General features: G+C 39.8%; 1 protein-coding gene across 1 annotated transcript in view; it reads left to right on the top strand.

Annotated features, from left to right (window-relative positions):
* The window catches only part of BRINP1 (BMP/retinoic acid inducible neural specific 1), a gene marked incomplete at its 3' end in the record, with an annotated part of 194,159 nt that overhangs the window by 149,005 nt on the left and 24,292 nt on the right, over positions 1-20,862 (top strand). The window contains exons 6-7 of the mRNA XM_080940074.1: positions 7,283-7,519; positions 12,636-12,858. Of these exons, the coding sequence (XP_080796200.1) occupies positions 7,283-7,519; positions 12,636-12,858 (460 nt within the window). The remainder of the gene's footprint in view (positions 1-7,282; positions 7,520-12,635; positions 12,859-20,862) is intronic.

Genomic DNA, 20,862 nt, shown 5'->3' on the forward strand with positions numbered 1-20,862 from the left:
ACCCCTTCCTCTTGGCACTGCAAGAGATCATGAATTTAATAGCAAGTAATATTGGTCAGAAAAGAGAAATGCCATTCAAGTGTAGACTGGCTCAGATAATTAGGATACAGAACAAACTAAAGCAAATATAAGCCATACCAGTTCATGATGGTGCCTTAATCAAGACTTAGACACATCCCACATATTTACACACTGACCTGTATTTGATCTATGTCTGCCTTATGTGGTGGCATTTACAGCTAGACTTCTTTGTCAATTCAGATTATGTTCATGCTTTAAAACAATTTCTAGGAGCTGCAGAAATGAAATGGCTCAGTGCTTAATAATGCCTACTTCTCTTATAGTGGGCCCATATTTGACTTACAAAAACCACATGGGGTATCTAAACTGTATGTAAATCTTCTGATCTCTATGGTCTCCTGCATGCATGTAGTGCCCATTCTTACATCCAATCACACACATGTACATATAATGTGAAAAAAATTGACAATTAGAAGAAAACAATCCTTAGCCCACATTCATCAATTCTTCCACAACTGTATATCCAACTTCACTGTCTTGCGTCCTTACAAATAAATCAATAAAATGTTCACTAGTTGTCCCAACCAGTTAAATACAGCCAAACACAGCAGTGCTGCAAAATTCTAATCATCTACCAAAGTTCCAAATTCATTGCTATTGACCTTTGTGCTTTAGTTTTAAATAAGAAAATGACCTGTTGCTTTAGAGAGGAGGAAGCACATACCAGATGTATTTTATCCACCTAATCTAGATATACTCCCTTTGTAAAGAAAAGGGTGAGGCCAACAGTTCCTGTAATGAACTCAGAAAAGCAAGTTCTTTCAGCTTCTTTTGTCTTTTTTTTTTTTTTTTTTTTTTTTTTTTTGAGAAACTAGATGTCCCTAACCACCTAACCATCAACCTCAATCATGGTCAGCTGAATTAGGTTCTGATTGATCAAATAGTAACTCTGTCCTTGCTGCTCTTAAGGTATCTGACGCAGATTCCCTACTAATTCTTGTGTTCCTAAAATAGTCCTTAACCATTGAAGCTCTATAATACTGGAATCCCTGATTATCTTTCTGCATGTCAGAAACCTGATATGTGAGAACAAGAAGTTTCATCGCCCTTGCTTTAAGAATTGCTCTGCCTCCAATGAGCTCAGATCTCTCATTTATGCCACTCATGACTTCGGCTTGTGTACAGGACCCAAAAATGTTTTTTTCCTCTGAGGACTTTTGAGGAAGTGAGCTATAAAGGGTAATGACCATAATCAGAAGGTGTGGTAAAGATTAGTTTCTTTCTCAATTTGAATTGTGTTGCCTGGAGGCTGTGCAGATTATATTTCCACATTCTAGACTGTTCTCTCTTTGTTTCTCTGTCTTCCCACCATTGGAGGTATTCTAAAGATGGCTTCAGTTTGGCTCAGGAGGGGTTAATATTTTGAACTGTGGTAATGAAGGGAAGGTTCACACTTGATATGCACCTAATTATGGCAGTGCCTTAGAAAGTTTGAGCTATACCAGATACAGGGGGTTCATGAAAAAAAGAGTTCTGCTTCTTACATTCTCAGCATCCTGAGGTCCATGATCAAGCTACCATAAGATCCAGTGAGGATTGAATTTCTGATTTGCAGATAACTACCTTGATAATGGAATGTCCATATGGCCTTTGTTGAATGGGAGGCAGAAGGGAGGGAGGTACAAGAGGGGTGAATGGAGGTCTGGAGGGAGAGATGGAGGGGGAGTGGGAAAGGGAGAGAGACAGAGAGACAGAAAGACAGACAGACAGACAGACAGAGACAAAGACAGACAGAGACAAAGACAGAGAGATACTGGCTCTTAGATGCTAAGTGTAACCACTAAGAAATCTGATATCCTAAGAGATAAACTCAGTTAGAATTTGGGGATTTAACAATTTAATTGGGAGGTGGGGGAGACATAAACTTTTGGATCACAACAGTGGATCATAACACACAATATGTGTTCCATGGTGTTCAGATTTTTTCTGGGTTTTCCTTTCTTTTTTCTTTCTTTCCTTCCTTCCTTCCTTCCTTCTTTCTTTCTTTCTTTCTTTCTTTCTTTCTTTCTTTCTTTCTTTCTTTTTTCTTTCCTCCTGTTTGTCTTTTCTTCCTTCCTTCTTTCTTTCCTTTATTGTAAATAGTTAGTACTAAATACAATTACAATTCACAAAGGCTGACATACTGCCCAGTTGCCATTCATTGGATCTATGGTGGATTCCTCATCTTTCATTGTCATCAGTCCATTTTTACTACAGAGGCAGAAGAAACCTAAGGATTTCAAAATGGTCCGGATACTCAGATTTTAATCATAATTGTGTTATTTTAATTTCGGGGCCCTTGGGCAGATCATTTCACTTTTCATTCGAGCATCCTCAGAGACTAATAGACCAAATGTTTCGTAGGATAAAGAAGAGAACTGATGAGTGTCAGTAGCCTGAAATTGGCTTGGCTTAAATTGGAGATCTGTGGGAAAATATATAGAGTTCTTTCTTTCAAAATTGCCCTTTTAAGATGGGAGGTTGAAATCACACAGATTGGCAAAATAATTTAAGCCAACACTTAATCCTAATAAGGGAAACAACAAAGGTACTTGAACTTCAGTAGCGTGGGAAGATCTATACTTCAGAACATTGGGAGACAGGCTGATATATGAGGAATAACTATTTTTGATATTAGCTAAGATAAGAGACTGAATATAATAGGAATGTAATAAATAGGAAGACTCCAACCCTGCAAAGGGGTCTGTGTACACTATGGTATAGACTCCAAGAAGATAAAAAAGTGGCAAAGATGCTGTAGTATGACATGCTGCAGCAATAAAATTCAGGACTTTTTTATCACATAATCTCTGCAAATTCCAAATCACATTATGAAATGGATGGAGGACAATAAGCTTGCAGTTGGGTGGGTGCACCTGAGAAGGATAAGGCAAGTATCAGGAAAAGCAGAAAGTCTTCTTGGGAATTTCCACCTGCTCGTGCATTCCACACATTCTTGATGGCACATCACAACATTGCCCTTCAAAGCACAGCCAGACGTGGAAAAAAAATTAATGAGGTTGAAGGGAAATTATTCCATATGTTCAGCGTGGGCAAGGTGGTATCCAAATGTAACATTCGACTATTGCCTTTCTGAGTTGTGAGGCAAAATTTACATGCTTGGCAGTAAAATGTGACTTTTTCTCTCAGTTTTTCTTCCTTATTCCTTCTCTGTTTTTCTTTCCCTCTCTCCTCTTTCCACTTCCTCCCTCTCTCTCCTCCTCTCTCTGTCTCTCTGACTCTCTCTTTCTGTCCCTCTGTCTGTCTGTATCTCTCTCTGTCTTTCTCTCTCTATGTCTCTGTCTCTGTCATTGTCTCTCCCCCTACCCTCTCTGTCTTTGTGTGTGTGTGTGTGTGTGTGTGTGTGTGTCTGTAATGTTGGAGAGGGGATGTTTGGGAACCAAGGAGATAGACTATTTCACCCCAGCCGGCAGCTGTATATCTTCCAAAAAGTGCTTCCCCAGGCCAAATCCCCCTCCAAATTATTTATGACTCCCATTGAAGCTAGCAGGACTCGGGCGCCAATCTAGGGGGTCAGCAATGGCTCTCTTTGTTGGACACAGGTCACTAGGAAACAACTCTGGCTGTGACTGCTGTGTGAACCTCCGCTGCCGTAGAAATGGTTGTGCAACTTTAAACAGTAATGACATTTTGCAGAAAAGTGCTTTTTAATTGCTATGTCTTCATTATTCTCTTTTTGAAATTTGCCCAGGGGATTCTGCCTCTGAGACAGCTCGGCATGTTCTGAGTTTCCATTTTTAAAGAGCAGCCAGTGTTCTGTTTCAGCTGCTCTGAGAAAACCCCCAACCCTAAATTTTATCTGTTTGCAGTTGCATTAAATAGGGTAGGTAATACTGCCTTTTGTATCCTTGCCAAAAGGAGAAATGATTTGATGCAATTTTCTAAAAATGCTCTCCCTGAATTCCTTTTGGGCTAGGACCAAGAATAGAATATCCTATCCTCTACAAAAGGGAGGGAAAAAAAGTGATGAGTTGTCTGAAAAAGTAGGACTGAGAATATAGTCTGTATGTATTCCTTTAAGCAACAGAAACATAACCCCAATCTACAGACACAGTTGCCTATAAGGATCCGCTAAAAATAATTTTTGCTTTGGAGAAGAAAATGGCAACATAAAGGAAGCAACTCAATAATGCACCCTGTAATGAACTGCATGCTTGCTTTGGAAAGTACTTTATCATTGGTTTGTGTTTCCTGGCGTTTGGTGTCTGTCTTTCTATATTCATGTACATGGTTAAAGATTCCCTTCATACCGTATCTGAAATTATATATCCTTTTTTATGCTGAAGTTTGTAGTGAATATTTAGGTATTTGATCAGAGGAAGGACAACTTCAGCATCACTATTATCATCTTCACCAGAAATTTCTTCACATGAAAACTAGGAACTGGTTCAGTGGGTAAAGGTGCCTGATATCAGACTTCAATCCCTGTAACCAATATGATAGAGAGGATTAGCTATTGCAAGTTGTTACCCAGTTTCAACATGTATGTTGTGGCTTGAGTCCCCCACATGTACATTTACAGATACATACACAGAATTGGTAAATTATTTAAGTAAGCACCTTAAAACAAGAATTGATAATCCAGGATATGTGAGCGTGCGCACATGTTTCTGTGCCTCTCTGTGCCAGCAGCTGCTCCACACAAATTATAGATATCTTTGCTTCGTTCCTCTAGATAAGATGCAGCTACTTCAAGTATCTTCCTTTGAACAAAAGAGAAAGTGCAGTTTTAGAGAGAGGATGAATAAGTTTCTGGGGATGATGTTGGTAAGGAACTCGATGGTATTGGGGTGATGTTGGTAAGGAACTCGATGGTATTGGGGTGATGTTGGTAAGATACTCGATGATATTGGGTGATGTTGGTAAGGAACTCAGTGGTATTGGGGTGATGTTGGTAAGGAACTCGATGGTATTGGGGAGATGTTGGTAAGGAACTCGATGGTATTGGGGAGATGTTGGTAAGGAACTCGATGGTATTGGGATGATGTTGGTAAGGAACTCGGTAGTATTGGGGTGATGTTGGTAAGGAACTCGATGGTATTGGGATGATGTTGGTAAGGAACTCGATGGTATTGGGGTGATGTTGGTAAGGAACTCGATGGTATTGGGATGATGTTGGTAAGGAACTCGGTAGTATTGGGGTGATGTTGGTAAGGAACTCGATGGTATTGGGATGATGTTGGTAAGGAACTCGATGGTATTGGGGTGATATTGGTAAGGAACTCGATGGTATTGGGATGATGTTGATAAGGAACTCGGTGGTATTGGGGTGATTTTGGTAAGGAACTCAGTAGTAGCAATGGCCAGCTCTTCATGTGGGTTGTAGTTTCCTGCCATAGTCTTGTTAATACTCACTCAGATTTGTTTCTCATAGAGCAGTCAGCAAATTCTACTATATAGTTTTCATCTAGAACCAGATGGAACCAGAATAGAAATTCATTGTATATGCAACTGCAATAATAATAATAATAATAATAATAATAATAATAATAATAATAATAATAATATATTATTATATGCAGTCTTAGAGAAGAAAAATAAGCCTATTATCATAGCTGAAAAATGTAAACTAAAAGGAGAATAAAAGCAAGACCCAATTTGCCCAGCAAATCTAGGGAGAATAGGATTGAAGAGTTCTCCTGAAGCCCATGTGAGAAACAAATATTAATCTAAGTAATAATACAACCCCCTTTTTACAAAGTGAGAGTTAAAACCATAACTCCTTTGTATGCTGAAGTCTCAAAGCAATTAGCAGCCTTGCAAAGTGACTGGGACTTCCTAGAAGTGAATTGTTAGTCCAAATTTGCCATGCTGTATGACAACCATAGGCTCAGTCACTCACTTGGCTCATGGTTTTTGGCACCAGCTTGCAGCTTCAGCCCAGATAAACCCCACACCGCCTTCCACTCTAAAGATTAAGACTCTGACTCTTCAAATATAGAAGAAGGTCAGATGTAGTCAACGGTTCTCATCCTGTACCTAGGGGTTTGTCACTTTGTCCTCATGTTCCTTTGTGCCTTGAGTTTTCGAGCAGACAGGAGAAAAATAGTGTCTGTGATATTCTTTCTCATAAATGTTTTGGTTCAGTAATACATACCCTTATTCAGTATTTCCCTTTAATTATATCACTCTTGCTCTTGCAAAAACACTAATATGTGTATACTGATTAACATGGTAAAGACATCAATTACAGTATGCAATAAATTCCTTCCTGTCTTCTGACCTCGGAAGTTTTCCTGGCAGTTTTTCTACTAAACTATATCCCTGTCTATTGGAGTTTGTTTCATACAGTTGGACTCACCAGACCCACTTCTCCTCCCTTTGCCCATTGTGTTAGTCTTTCAACCATGATGGTCTTCTATGTACCTGCCAATAAGTCCCAATTTTTTCCCTGGTGGTAATCTGGCCTTGCAACCAGAGGTACACTGTTACATAACATCTATATCTCATTCTGCTTTAGACCTGTAATCCATGTGGGGAAGACATGTGTTCACATATGTCTCTACTTATAATATTCAAAATATTATATATATATATACATACATATATATATATATATATATATACACACACACACATAAATCTCATTGGACATGGTTGTTCATGCCATCAAATGCAGCAACTGGGAAGCTGAGGCATACAGATTTCTGTGAGTTTGAGTTTAAAAACCATGTTATATGTGAGTTTAAGGACAGCCAAGGCTGTCTAGAGAGACCCTGTTTTTAAGGAAAAGTAAAATAAAATAAAATAAAATAAAATAAATATCTAGAAGTAGTTGGTATCTTAGGACCTGTTCATGAATAGAGCCTATAAATATTTCAAGAAGGGAAAAGAAAATAAATGAAGGATATAAGAAGGATAAACATAAATGCTATGCATTCAATAGTGGTTTTCTCCCCAAATAGAAGAAAAATATATGCATATATACATTAGAGCTTGTCCAGAATTATTACTAATATAACAGAGCAGTGTCTGCATTTCCAAGAAAGCAAAGGTCATGGCCTAAGACAGTGAATTATAAGTGATGAAACTGAAAACCCCACTAGCTGTTGCCCATCTATACCTGAGAATGATCTGAAATGTTTTTATTCCAGTGCACGGGGACAAACCTTACAGAGCAGGATTTTTGTCACCTTTGGAGGCTGTTAATCAAACACCTTCTTATCCTTTCTGATTTTCCTTCCTTGGTATTTCTAACCAGGTCTACAGATAATCTTCCCGCAGTATCTGCAAGAGAAGTTTGTTCAGTCGGCCTTGAGTTACATCATGTGCAATGGCGAGGGGGAGTATGTGTGTCAGAACAGCCAGTGTCGCTGCCAGTGTGCTGAGGAGTTCCCACAATGCAACTGCCCCATCACCGACATCCAGATCATGGAGTTTACACTGGCTAACATGGCCAAGGCCTGGACTGAAGCTTATAAGGACCTGGAGAATTCAGGTACACAAACTACTACCATGAATGCCTCTGGCCAAACCTAGAAAATGACATCACCTAACTGCAGTTAAGACTCATGTGAGGGGAACATAATAAGGGCACTTGTCCATGTTCAAGGGTTCAGGGTGAGGTGTATATCTGTTAGATTCATAGTAAGGTAAGACTGAGAAGAGATTTATCCGGAGTTGAGAGTAAGAGTGTGTAATATTTATTCCTGGGACTCTGTTTATGTGTGAATGTGTGTAAAAACTTAACTGTGAATAAGTATGAATTAATCAAGAAGCATACATATGTATATATGTCTGTATATGTGTCTATATACAATATATAAGCACATGCAAATGTATAGGTGTATATGTGTGTCTTATGTGTATATAGAGAGATAAAATTATGTAGATAATTGAATATCACACAGACTATCAAAACGGAAATTTACTTTTCTGATAATTTAGCTCTTCCCTACATTTCTTGGTTCAAGATGATGAGTTACAGTAGAGAAAAATCAGTTATCCAAGGTCAGGATTCTCAGTAGGTCTAAAGTTGGACTTTTGCCTTCTTGAAGCTTTGAATTCTGTCAGAAGTTACATCTCCATGTAAAAGATGCAAACTTTTATGAAATTCCATGTCTCTATGAGTAAGGATGAGGAGCAGCTGCCACTGTATGTAAACATGCAGGAACTTTGACCAATAAAGTGAATGGTGGCCATGTTGAAAGCAAGTGAAAGTCTCATTGTCCCATGATTCAGAGATTAAGTTTGCAGGTTTCTTAGGAGTGATTAGTCCAGAGTAGGGCAGAGCAGAAATGTAAAAATGTACAGAAGGGCTTGCATCATGGGAAATGGAATAGACAGAGATAGATGCTGTTTGTCATGGAGAGTTTCGTAGAAGAACTGAGATGATATCTGGGAGCAAGGCTTGAAGATGTACATTAGATAACATTATAGTTGTTGGCATCCTTTTCATTTTATTAATTCTGCTGAAGTCTGAGCCCTGAGCCTCTTCAGCTGCAAATGAGAGGCCAGGATTATGTTTTTGAATATCTGAAGGTATTTAAGGCTTTAGCCACAGAATCCTTTGACCAAACATAATCTTATCTCAGAGTCACTGTGTATCACAAACACGAGCACATTTTCACAGGAGGTAATTTGAAACAATTAGTTGCCATGAACCTGAAACCCCAACTTGCCAACATATAAGACCCATAGGAGATTCTGGTCCTCCAGGGTTGTGCAACTTGGATGAAGCTTCTGTGGATATCTTACGAATCTGTATCTGTTAGTCTCCCCCAAATTCGTGTATCTGTGAAGCAGAGCAATCATGCTAGAGGGGTATCATGGTGATTCTTGGCCTCAGACAAACAAAATAGATTTGACAGTCTCCTTTTACAAAGAACTGCTACTAATTACTGAAATTCCAAAGGAGCTGCAAGCTGTCTGCACCAGTAATAAGAACTCTAGTTTCAAAAAGAAGCTACTAGGAGTGGGTGAGTCACAGGACGGAATGTGAGATGCTGCAGGAGAAGAATATGCTAAATGATTTGTTTTGCTTTTTTTCCTTATATGGTATCCATAGATGGATCTCCTGCACAAATCCCTCTGAAATCATTTCTCAATTTAAGATATATCTGCTCAGGTATCTATGTCATGACCTTGTACTATTTTTTTTTCTTTTCTCTTCATCCAAGTCCTTAGTTTTAACACTTAAGTCCTGGGAGGAAAAATAGTAAAATAATATTTTTATGGTTTCACAATTCCTACATTTGGATTAGATACAGTTTTACAAATTTGACAGATGTATTAATGAAATCCCCATATTCTCCAGTTGTCAATATGGTATTTGCCTTTTTTTAAATATTTGATTATCATTACAAAGTCTCTAAAGTTCTGACTGAACATATTGGTTTTAACATGTTTTTCAACCCTCTCAGTATGCCAAGAGTCAAGGCTTGTGTCTGTGTACTAAGAGGAAGTACAATACATTAAGTAAGAGCCTGGATTTTTGGATCAAGGCTGCATGCAGTTCCAATTGTGCCTTTGACCCTATGCAAGTTAGCTACCTCCTTTGTCCTCAATCTCTAACGGAAGATATACAGATATGTACCTCCTAGGTTTTCAGTAAAGATCATTGAGGAGTCCCAGGGCGTAGAGTTAGGTTCTATAACTATTGAGAACTATACAAGTAGTCCTTATATAAATAAAACAAATGGCTGTATGGGCCTGAAATTTCCTGGCATTTTTTAATAGCATGAAGTAAAATTCTCCAGCTGTAATTAATGTATTTGGTTTGGTTTTGTTGTTTGTTTATTGATTCACTTTACAGCTTGATCCAAAGCCCCTCCCTCCTCCCTTCATCATTCCACCCTTATAATCCCTCACCCATCCCACTTTCCACTTCTCTTCAGAGAATAGGATGACTCCAGTGGGTACCCACTCACCCTGATACATCAAGTCATAGAAGAACTAAGTGCATCTTCTCAAATTGAGGCTAGACAAGGCAGTCCAGCTGTGATAAAGGGATCCATAGGTCCACAGCAGAATCAGAGACAGTCCGTGCTCCAGTTGTATGTGGAGCCACAAAAAGACCAAGCTACAAACTTATAGAGGGCCTAGGGGACTGGCTCAAGCATATTCCATTTGGTTGATGGTTCAGTCTCTGTGAGCCCCTTGGGCCCAGATTAGCTCAGGTCTTCTTGTGATGTCCTTGACCCTTCTGCCTCCCTCAGTACCTCACCCCATTCTTCCACCAGCTCTGGCTTGTTGAGCCCTGGATCTCTGCATTTGATTTTTCAGCTGCTGGATGATCCCTCTCAGAAGAGTTATACTAGGTTCCTCTCTGCAAGCATGGCCAAATGTCATTACTCATGTAAGAGATTGACTCTCTCCCATGAGATGGTTCTCAAGTTGGACCAGTTGCTGGTTGTCCATTTGCCCAATCTCTGTTCCATATTTATCCCTCCTCTTCTTGTAGCCAGGACAATATTGGGATGAAGGTCTTGCGTTCCCCTCCCTCCACTGGAAGCAGTGTTTACAAGAGGTGGCCAATTAAGGCTTTATTTGTCCCTTCTAAGGGTCTCCCCTAGGGTTACCAGAGAAGACTCCTAGGTGTGCCCCCTACTTAGGGCTGTCCTCCACCAATTTCTGTTGTCTCTCCCAGCACTCCCCAATTCCCCACTCCTATTCTCCACCCTGTTCCCCTTTCCACTTACAGCTGCCCAGTTCCCTCACTCCATCTACTTCAGATTTCTCTTTTATTTCTCTTTGGAGTAATTTTTAAGTACCCTTCCTTGGGACATTCTTGTTATGTAGCTTCTTTGAGTTTGCAGATTGTAGCATAGCCATACTGAAATTTGTGGCTAATGCTCTCTTAGGATGAATTCATACTCTTTCTGGGTCTGAGGTACCTCACTTAGAATGGTGTTTTCTACTTCCATCCATTTGCCTGAAACCTTTTACCTGCAAAATGACCCATGTTTTGTTTCATTTTCCAAGGCAGTTGAGAAAGACACTGGGGAAGAATGGTGTGGCTGAGAAAGTGTCAGACTAGATAAGAGCAGGTTTTGCTCTTGAGGCTTTATGCCTGTGTTATCTTTCAAGAAAAAGCACTTTGTTGTTCTGGGTTTTGGTTTCCCTTATATGTGGATCAAGAAAGCTGAGCTAGGTTATTTCTAAGGTTATATCAAACTATTTCCTGAGATGTTGCTCATGAATTCTAATATTAGGAACTAGGGCTGAAACATGTACCAAGGGACCTCTTAGCATCTCTTAAATTGTACTTTTCCAGCACTGGAGAAGAAGTTATATGGTTGATGCCTAGGGCTCCAAATGGCAGTTGGATCATGAGTGTAGAGTTTCACTTTCTTCAGTTCTCCATAAGTCCTACAGGATACATGAAAAAGATAGATTCAGCTTGGTGCTAATATGGCTTTAACTCCACTCTACACCTACCAGAGTTCTGTTTGTCAAAGGGGAAGAAGGCACACGGATTTGTTCACTTAGCAGGCAACAATATCTGACTAGAATTTCGGAACAGTTTTCTTCATATTTGTTTTCAGTTATAATTCTACTAAAACCATAATAGACTGATTTTCCACTTTGAGTGGCTAAAATGCTTTTTTTTAATTAAGAAGAGTAATTTGATTCAAAACACACTGTTGAGTGTGAATGCAAAGGGTGTGTATTGTAACCTGACAACCCCATTCTGGAAGTTTGTAGAACCTTATCTTAAATATACATGCCTCCTATAGGTACCTTTTAATGCAGGTACAATGTTAGCAGCACAGCAGACTATGTAGCCTGGCTTCATTCAAATTACAGTGTTTTTCATTGGCATATGGACTTGAACATCCAAAACTAATGGAGGACTGGCCTAAAACCAACTGCTATGTTCTTTCCTGGGAAAGTCCTGTTATTCTACCTCTTAACATTCCTTAGTTGACTGTAGTTCTCTGTGTATGGTTGACACTTTGTGTGAGTTCCCAGGTTCAAATTTGTCGGTTCAGTGTTGTCCATGGTCACTCATGACAAGCAGTCACATTGTTTACACTTTATGGGTGTGTCTTCTGCCATTTCTAGGAGGCAAAAGTTCAAAACACACTCCCTGATATTCTGGTCTAGGAATCTTTATGGCTTCTCTTCCTCAGTGTTTCTGGAGCCTTAAATGTGGGAGAGATTGTGGATGTATATCCAGTAGGACTGGATTCCACAATTCTGTATTCTGATTGATTGTGTAGTCTGCAATAATCTCCTTCTGATGCACAGACGAGTTCCCTTAATGATGGATAAGGAGTACACTTATATCTGAATATTTAGAGCTAGGAGCCTCTGGGGAGATTGAACATTTGTCTTTCCTGGTTTGGGTAACTTCACTCAACATGATATTTTCTCAATACATCCATTTACTGGCAAGCTTTATGATTTAATAGTATTCTGCAGTGAATATGTATCACATTTTCATTATCCCCTGTGTTGGCTGAAGAACATTTATGCTGTTTCCATTTTCAAGCTGCTATGATGAGAGCAGAAAGTACTAAAGAAAAATGCAAGAACTAAATCTTCAACTAGGACTTCAGGTGGTGGCTCTCATGCTAACCTGTTCTCTCCTGACTCTTGTCTCTTGTCAGATGAGTTTAAGTCATTTATGAAGCGTCTCCCAAGCAACCACTTCCTGACCATCGGCAGCATCCACCAGCACTGGGGCAATGACTGGGACCTGCAGAGCCGTTACAAGCTCCTGCAGAGTGCCACTGAGGCTCAGAGGCAGAAAATCCAGCGTACAGCCCGCAAGCTCTTTGGCCTCAGCGTGCGCTGCCGCCACAATCCCAACCACCAGCTGCCTAGAGAGAGGTATGTGCTCTCACCTGACTATTTCTACACTGTCCTATCGCCCAGTTGCTCAGTGTCAGCTACACATTCTCCTAAATCACAGTGATGTGTGCTTCAAGTAGCACATTAAGGACTCTTAAAGAAAGGCAGTCCATGATCCTTGCAACATTTTAAATTCCATATGCTTTCTAAGTATACCATTGTTCTCTATCTGTGGGTTCTCCTTCTACAGTTTAACTAAACTCAGATTGAAATTATCAAAACAAAATTTGTGTTCCTACCGCCCATGGGCAGATTTTGTTTTTTTTTACTCGTTTGTTTTCTAAACCTCATGATACTTGTATGTTAAATGAAGAAACCTGCAGATGACTTGAGGTCTCTACAGAAGAAGATGTGCACGGGTAATACACAAATGCTACCTTCACTTAATTTAAAAGGCTTGCACATTCTCTGATTTGGGCATATGTGTACAAAGTCCTGAAATCAGATTCCCAATAAAGGAAATTGAGCCAAGAAGGTCATCGTTGCATTGTTTGTGACATCTCTGATCTATTGATGATGACTGCCCAGCACTGGTACCAGCAAACTATACGTCACCTATTAGTTTACTCAAAATGCAATATCTGTACAATTCTAAAAGTATGTGGTTAGTAAGAGTCTGTATCTCTTCTTAAGGGTAAAGGAACTGGGCTGACTAATTAGCCAGTCAATTGAGGTAGTTGAGGACCTTTGATCAGGGCCTAGAGTGAAGTGGTACAAAGGTAGTAGCAACTAGTGAAAATTTAAGGAGGGTTATACAAGCAAATCCGCTCAGGGTATGAGCCTATCCAAAGATAAGTGCATTCGTAAGTTCACAGTTGCTTCCTTTGCCTGGTCTGGTTCTAGCTTCACCCTCTCCTGTACCATCTACTCTGTTTCCAGTGAGAAATACAGGAGAGAACAGACAGGGTCTCCCTTTTCAATGACGAAGCTAGCATTCAATCTGTTGGTCAAACTCTATTCTTCCAGGCAATTCATGATCTATCTGCAGTTGGGAAGTTTCTATAGCACTGTGTCCAGAGTTTGTATGAGGCTCTCACAAGATAAAGCAGTTTGGGAGCAGGGTGGGGTAAATCCATGTGGGAGGCCTGAATCAGACTTGTTATCGTGATCAGTCAGAAGAGTTCTGTCATCATTCACCCTGTATTGGGAGTGGGATCTTGCCTTTTATTTCATTCAGAGAAAAAAAAAAATCATTTTTTTTTAACCAATGAGACAAGTTTGAGAATATGGAGATGGCTTAATGATTAATAGTACTTTTTTGTCCAATGATGAGAATTACCATTCTCATTATGTACCCAGTGAGCAAGCTAAGCATCTGGCTCACATATATAACCTTCCTCTAATTAGAGAGGAGACAGAAATGCTGAAAGTTTGTTGGCCATTATGTTAGCTAAGAAAACACAAGCCTCAAGTTTAGGGAGAGAATCTGCCTCAAAGGAATACATAAAAAAGGAGAGAAGAGGGTATTCCCTATGGCCTTCAAGTGCATACACAAGTATGCATACCTTCACATACAAATGTAAGCATATTTACACCACACACACACACACACACACACACACACACACACACACACAAGTACATTTTGAAAAATTATATTGAATTTACATAGCATGATTTGTCTTGTCCACATTTTGTGTGCATGTGTGTGCATGCGTTCATGTGTGTACCTGTGTTGTATGTGTGTGTGTGTGTGTATGTTTGTGTGTGTGTGTGAGTGTGTGTTCATTTTCCTATTGTGAAATCCAAAAAAACCTGAATTTCAGAGAAGTGAAGTCACATGTTCAAAGCTGCTGCAGTCAATCAGTGGTTTTCAGATGGGGGTTGACTTTGTCCCCAAGGAATGTGTGGATACACACAAGGACATTTTTAATTGTCACATGAAATGATATCATACAGGAGAGTCTCTTCAGGAAGTCTCTGGCTTCAAAAGTCAAGAAGAATGAGATTTAGCCAATCTGTTTTAAAGCAAAAGTCAAAATGGCATTTAAATCTGTAAATTCAAATCTGTCCTCTGAAATGTCTGGTGTGCTCACACACAAGACAAGAATTAAAAATAATTATATTTCTCTAGGCAGCTCAAGCTGGGTTTCCCACTTTGAAACTTTCCCCTCTCATGTTTCTGCATCTAATGTTGTTTCCTCTGTGACATCTTCGCTGATTGTATATAAAGTGTTTCTCAGCCCTAGGTCTCACTTCTATAAACCCACTTTTCTTAATGCACCATCTTTCTTGCACTGTGATGAGTCTCCTTACACACTAGTGCTGTTCCTCTTTGCTTGCCTCAGACTTTCCGATTCTGGGCTCACTGCATTGTCTCTCACTTGTAATAACCATTTGGAGAGTGAAATCGATTTTCCCCTCCCCCCGTCAGTTACCAACGTGTTGCCGTAGTGCTGAAACACAGACTTGGAAAAAGGTCTGTTCAGAAATTGACTTCCCTGTTGCACGCAGCAGATACCCAAGCTGCCACCATAAGGGAGTCTCTGGAGGAGAACCATTAGATTTATCAGGCCTGTGGCAGGTGACCAGCCTCAGGCACTGTTTAGTCCACAGTGCTACGAAAGATGGTTCTCAGAGCACGAGCAGGGAAAGGTTCCTCTGTGAATCAGAAAATAAAATTTACCTCAGGTGGGTATCTTGAACAGGTTATTTCAGCTAAGTGCTACAGACTAGGAAACTTAAACAGGAGACATCTGTTTTGTTCCAATTCTAGTAGCCAGAAGTTTAAACACAGTGCTTTGACAGGGTTGTTTCCACTGAGGACTCTGTGGCTTGTATCCTGTTTCCTGAGCCCTGAGTTTCTTTCACACAGGTACACTTATGTCCTCATCCTCTCTGATTTAGAACCAATCACACTGCATTACTGTACTACCATTCATCCCTAATGAGCATTCAGCAGGGAAAAAAAGTGATGTTTGAATACAGTTATGTTTAGCTGTACTGGGAGATCAGGTCTTACAACATTGGGAGTTAGATAACCCAGCCCACACCACTGGAAGGCAGTGGTTTTCAAACTTTCAAATGCTGAAGCCTTTTAACATTTGTGTTGCTACTTAATAACTATGCTACTCTTATAAACCATAATGTGTATATCTAAACTGTAGAGTCCTCAGCCTCAGATCGAAAGCACTACTCTTTTTGCTTTATTTATTAGATACTCTCTGTATTTACATTTAATATGTTATCCCCTCTCCCCTCCCCTTCTTCTTTTCTTCATGATAGGTAACTTGTCTTCAGATAGGTGACTTCCCCATTCCAAGCTCCTGTGCCCACTACTGTACTTAACCCCTTTTTTCTAGTTTTGGACTTTGCTATGTGTGGATAGCTAGAAATACCATACTGCCCCGGGGATCTTTAAACACAGAGCTCTGGGTGTTGGCCTGCCCATCAGAAAAAAGAGAAAACATACCTTAATCCCAGCATTCCTTCCTCTCTCTCTCTCTCTCTCTCTCTCTCTCTCTCTCTCTCTCTCTCTCTCTCTCTCTCTCTCTCTCTCTCTAGGAGAGAATCTGGAAACTGCAGTTGGCAAGTAACTCAGTGATGTTCATATTCTGAGGAGTGAATGCAATACTGCCGAGGGTGGGAGCATACAAAATGAGGCTCTGAAACCTTCCCAGGGGAGCTGAACTTCCTTGGCCTGGCTGTGGGCTTGCTACCTGACATCTGAACCAGAGGCTTTAATGAGCCTTTCTCAGACTAGCAGGGCACCTCTCTGCCAAAGAGCGGTGTCAGACAGAGGTGATAGCAGCGAGAGCCTTGAACCACCTCTAGCTGAGCAAGTTGATGTTTTGCAAATGAACTGATTGCTCAGCTTCAATTTGTTCCTTTGTTGAACTCCACGGGAGCTGAGGGCTCAGAGCAGGTGCTGCCATTGCAACAGGTACCAGTGCCAGTTCTACTTGTCTAGAAGAAGGGTGGTATTGAGGAAGGATGGGAGGGCGAGAGAAAAGATCATTTGCTGTACACGGTAGGAGTCAAGTCGTTCTGCCATTTCCCAGCCAACAAGCACTATGTAAGTCCCTGCACCTAATTTGTGGCACTGGATAATGACGATTGCCTTCAGGTTAAGAATGAGGATGAGAAACTTTAAAATTTAAAGACCTGGTGAAATATTTGACTCGAGTCAAGAGTGGCAAGGGATTCATTTATTATGCATGTTTTATATGCCTAGTATTCTGTTGTTGTACGTGAATTCATTGCTTTATCACATCACCATATCAGGAAAACAGGTACTGTTACTATTCCTGTTTTTATAGATAAAGCCACCGAGGTAAAGGAAGATGGGGGATGTGCCAAATCATTACCAGTCATTATTGATACTTCAAATGAGTCATTTACGTTTTCGTAAGAGGTCCCCTCTGGAGTTTTAGAATTTTACTTGATCGAAGTCTATTAGAAAACTATTAGAAGACATGTCTTATTTATCTATTCACAAACAAAAAATAAGCTTACCCTAAAACTCTCAAAATCATTCACTGTGACCTCTCATGATTGTATAGTTTGATACACTTGGAGGATTCTCAAATTGGCTGAGGCCAGTGTCCTTGGGTGACTTTCCTCAGTGGACCTCCAAATTACCTCCCTCTCAGAGTTGGCAGTTGATGCTGGCTGTCAGCTGGAGGCTCAGCTGGGGCTGTCAACTAGAATGCTTACCCATGTCCTCTACATGTCATTTGGTCTACTTGCAGCATGGCAGTTGGGCTATGGAAAGGGACATTCTGTAAACAAAGGAAGTACTAAGGTGTCTTCCAACTTACCTTTGACAGCTAGAGGGAATCATTTCCATTTTAAAATATTGCCATGAATATTGTGAGGAACTTTCCAATGTGAGATAAGTCACAGAAAACATCCCTTGTTTTGTTTTGTCTATCCCTATTATATTTGGCATACCCCATTTCTATAGTAGGATCTGGCACAAGGGCCATTTCACACTTAAGGTAGGGAAAATCCATGAAAGCATAACCGCACATAAGGTGAACCACATAAATAGTTGGTTCAATGTGCCCAGCAGTCATACTCTGGACTGTGTATGGTTTCATCACTTCCCGTCCACTAAGCACTGCATCTTGAAGCGGGTGAGGCTTTCTTGTTTTTGGCATTTCATAGGCTTGAAAAGAGCAAGCATGCTTAATCTGAAAATCTGTCTAAACTGTGAGTGTTTCTTTTTTATTAGCAATTTTTTGTTCTTACACAATTTTATGCATACACATTATTTTGATTTTCCATTCTTATTTCCTTTCTGTACTTACCAACCCCCCCCCCCCCCCACTTACTCTGGATATCTATTTATCTTTATCTATTTATCGTTACCTACTCAGTAGTCTTGGCTAAATTTAGTTTCCTGTGGAATTTAAGTGGAACCATCCATGTGATCCTGAGTTTGGAATTAACCATTAGAGTCTGGATTTCACTAGTAAATATATAGCTAGCAACCATATTTCTCCCTGACCCCAAATTTGTTGGTCGCCAACAGACATATGTGGTAGGTCTCCAGGACTTCTTTGCTCCTCTGTAGATGAATGTTAGAAAAAAGCACTTTCTACGGACTCTTCAGTATGTGCTGCTCTTGTGACTCATGATTGTCATTGTCTTCTGGGTCTTCTTTTACACCCTTTTACATTTCTAAAAATTTATAATTTCTCTGTCCATCTTTCTGAAATGTCTCTTGAGCCTTACAGGAGTGATGTGCATTTACTGTTTAGGACTGAACCCCCAACCATGGATCACATGAAAGTTACTTCTCTATTTCAGGCTGAAAAATCCCTTTCTTTTATGGGGATAAACATAAACATGTAGGGGAATGTTTGAAGATGTGACAATTAAGAGAAGAAATCCTCTTACATTCTCCTAAATTGTGTGTTTTGGAACAAGTTTACTATTTTGTTCTTAGACATAGGTCCCTCCTATAGAGGAAACTCCCAAATCAAAAAGAAAGTAATTATTTATCCCTATAACAATGGAACCACTATTACACCAATAAACACATTTATCTGGCTCATTGTTCTTATACTTCAGAGCATTTGCAACTGTGGGGTAATTATCCCACAGCCGCCCTGCATAGTGCCATGGGATTATGTCCTATAAAAAACACTGATGTTGAGTATGAATGGAGATCAAAGTAACTATACCAGATATGGAATATAAGATTATAGTAATGAGAACAATAATATCAATGAGAACAGTAATGCACAATAATTATTTAATGAGTAGGCAACGGTGCAGAAAATAATAGAACTCATGACGTGCACGGACTTTTGAATCAGATGCCTTAGGCTGAAATCCCAACTCTACTGCCAGATCCTGATTCTGGCATGAGATACTAACATTTTTGTACCTTTATCTATTTGTGTTTGTTTTTCTTTGTTTTGTAAAATGTAGCCAATAATATTACATAGCTTATAAGAGTGTTTAGTGAATTGGAGGTTGTTACCCACATGAAAAAAAAAAAAAAAAAAAAAAAAAAAAAAGAAGAAGAAATAACAGTGAACTTGATCAGCAAAATTCACAATAAAAATAACATTGACTTTTACCTATTAATTGCTTATAAAACCATTATTACTCAATGATAAAAACTGTTGATAGTAATGGTGTGACATACCTTTTTTTTCTTTTCTTTTATTGAATATTTTCTTTATTTACATTTTAAATGTTATCACCTTTTCCTGGTTTCCACTCCAGAAACCCTTTTCCCATCTCTCCTCCTCCTCTGTCTATGAGGGTACTCGCCCACCCACCAACCCACTACATCCCACCTCTCCACCCTGGCATTTCCTGACACTGGGACACCAAACCTGCACAGGACCAATAAATACTCTCTCTTCCCATTGATGCCCAAGAAGACCATCCTCTACTACATATGCAGCTGGAGACATGGGTCACTCCCTGTGTACTATTTGATAGTTTCATTTTTGGGAGCTCTGAGTAGTCAGTCTGGTTAGTTGATATTGTTGTTCTTCTTATGGGTTGAAAACTTTTTTTACCTCCTTCCTTCCTTTCTATAACTCTTCCATTGAGTACCCCATTCTCGGTCGGTCCAATAATTGGCTGAGAGCATCTGCCTCTGTATTTGTCATGCTCTAGCAGTATTTCTCAGAAGACAGCTATATTAGGCTCCAGTAAGCATGAACTTCTTGGCTTGGCATCCACAATAGTTGTCTGGAAATGACATATCTTGCATTTTATTCCTCTCCTATCTCTAAGGAGTAGGCACTGCTGATCCATTTTATGGAATAAAAGAACTGACAAGCCAAGAGATATAATTAATATATCCTAGATTATACCACAGCTGAACAGAAGGTTTAAAATTATTTTTGCTGGCAACCTAAATTGGCTGAATAGAAGTTTCTTATGTGGATAAGAAAAAATTATATATGTGTATGTGTACACACACACACACACACACACACACACACACACACAGAGAGAGAGAGAGAGAGAGAGAGAGAGAGAGAGAGAGAGAGAGAGAGTCAGAGACAGAGAGACAGAGAGACAGAGAGAGACAGAGAGAGAGAGACAGAGAGAGAGACAGAGAGAGAGAGAGAACACAAGGTCTGGTTCAGGAGCATAAACAGATTTGCTCTTCATCTTCTCATATCAGTTACTGAATAAAGTCTCTCTGGTCTCTTTGATGATTCTGCTATGCTCTGGTCCAGCAACACTCTGCAGGCAGGACAGTATTTAGGTCAGAGATATTGTAGTTGGGTTGATGTCCAGTTGAGGCCATCCCTGGGTACAGAAGTACCAGTTTAGGGGACAGTTCAGGGCCTGTGTCCCCATTAGTAGGAGTCTTTGCTAGGGTTACTCTCTTAAATTCCTTGGAGTTTCCATTTCACTAGGTATCCACATCTCTGTAAAATGTACCTAATTATTTCTCTAAATATCTCTAAATATCTCTAAAAACCATCTGATAGTTCCTGTTCCCAACCATACCTGTCCCTGTTCTGTGTGCAAAATCTATTCTATATCCCCTTCTCCAGCAGG

Source organism: Micromys minutus (assembly GCF_963924665.1).
Source record: "Micromys minutus genome assembly, chromosome: 28".
Lineage (NCBI taxonomy): Eukaryota > Metazoa > Chordata > Mammalia > Rodentia > Muridae > Micromys > Micromys minutus.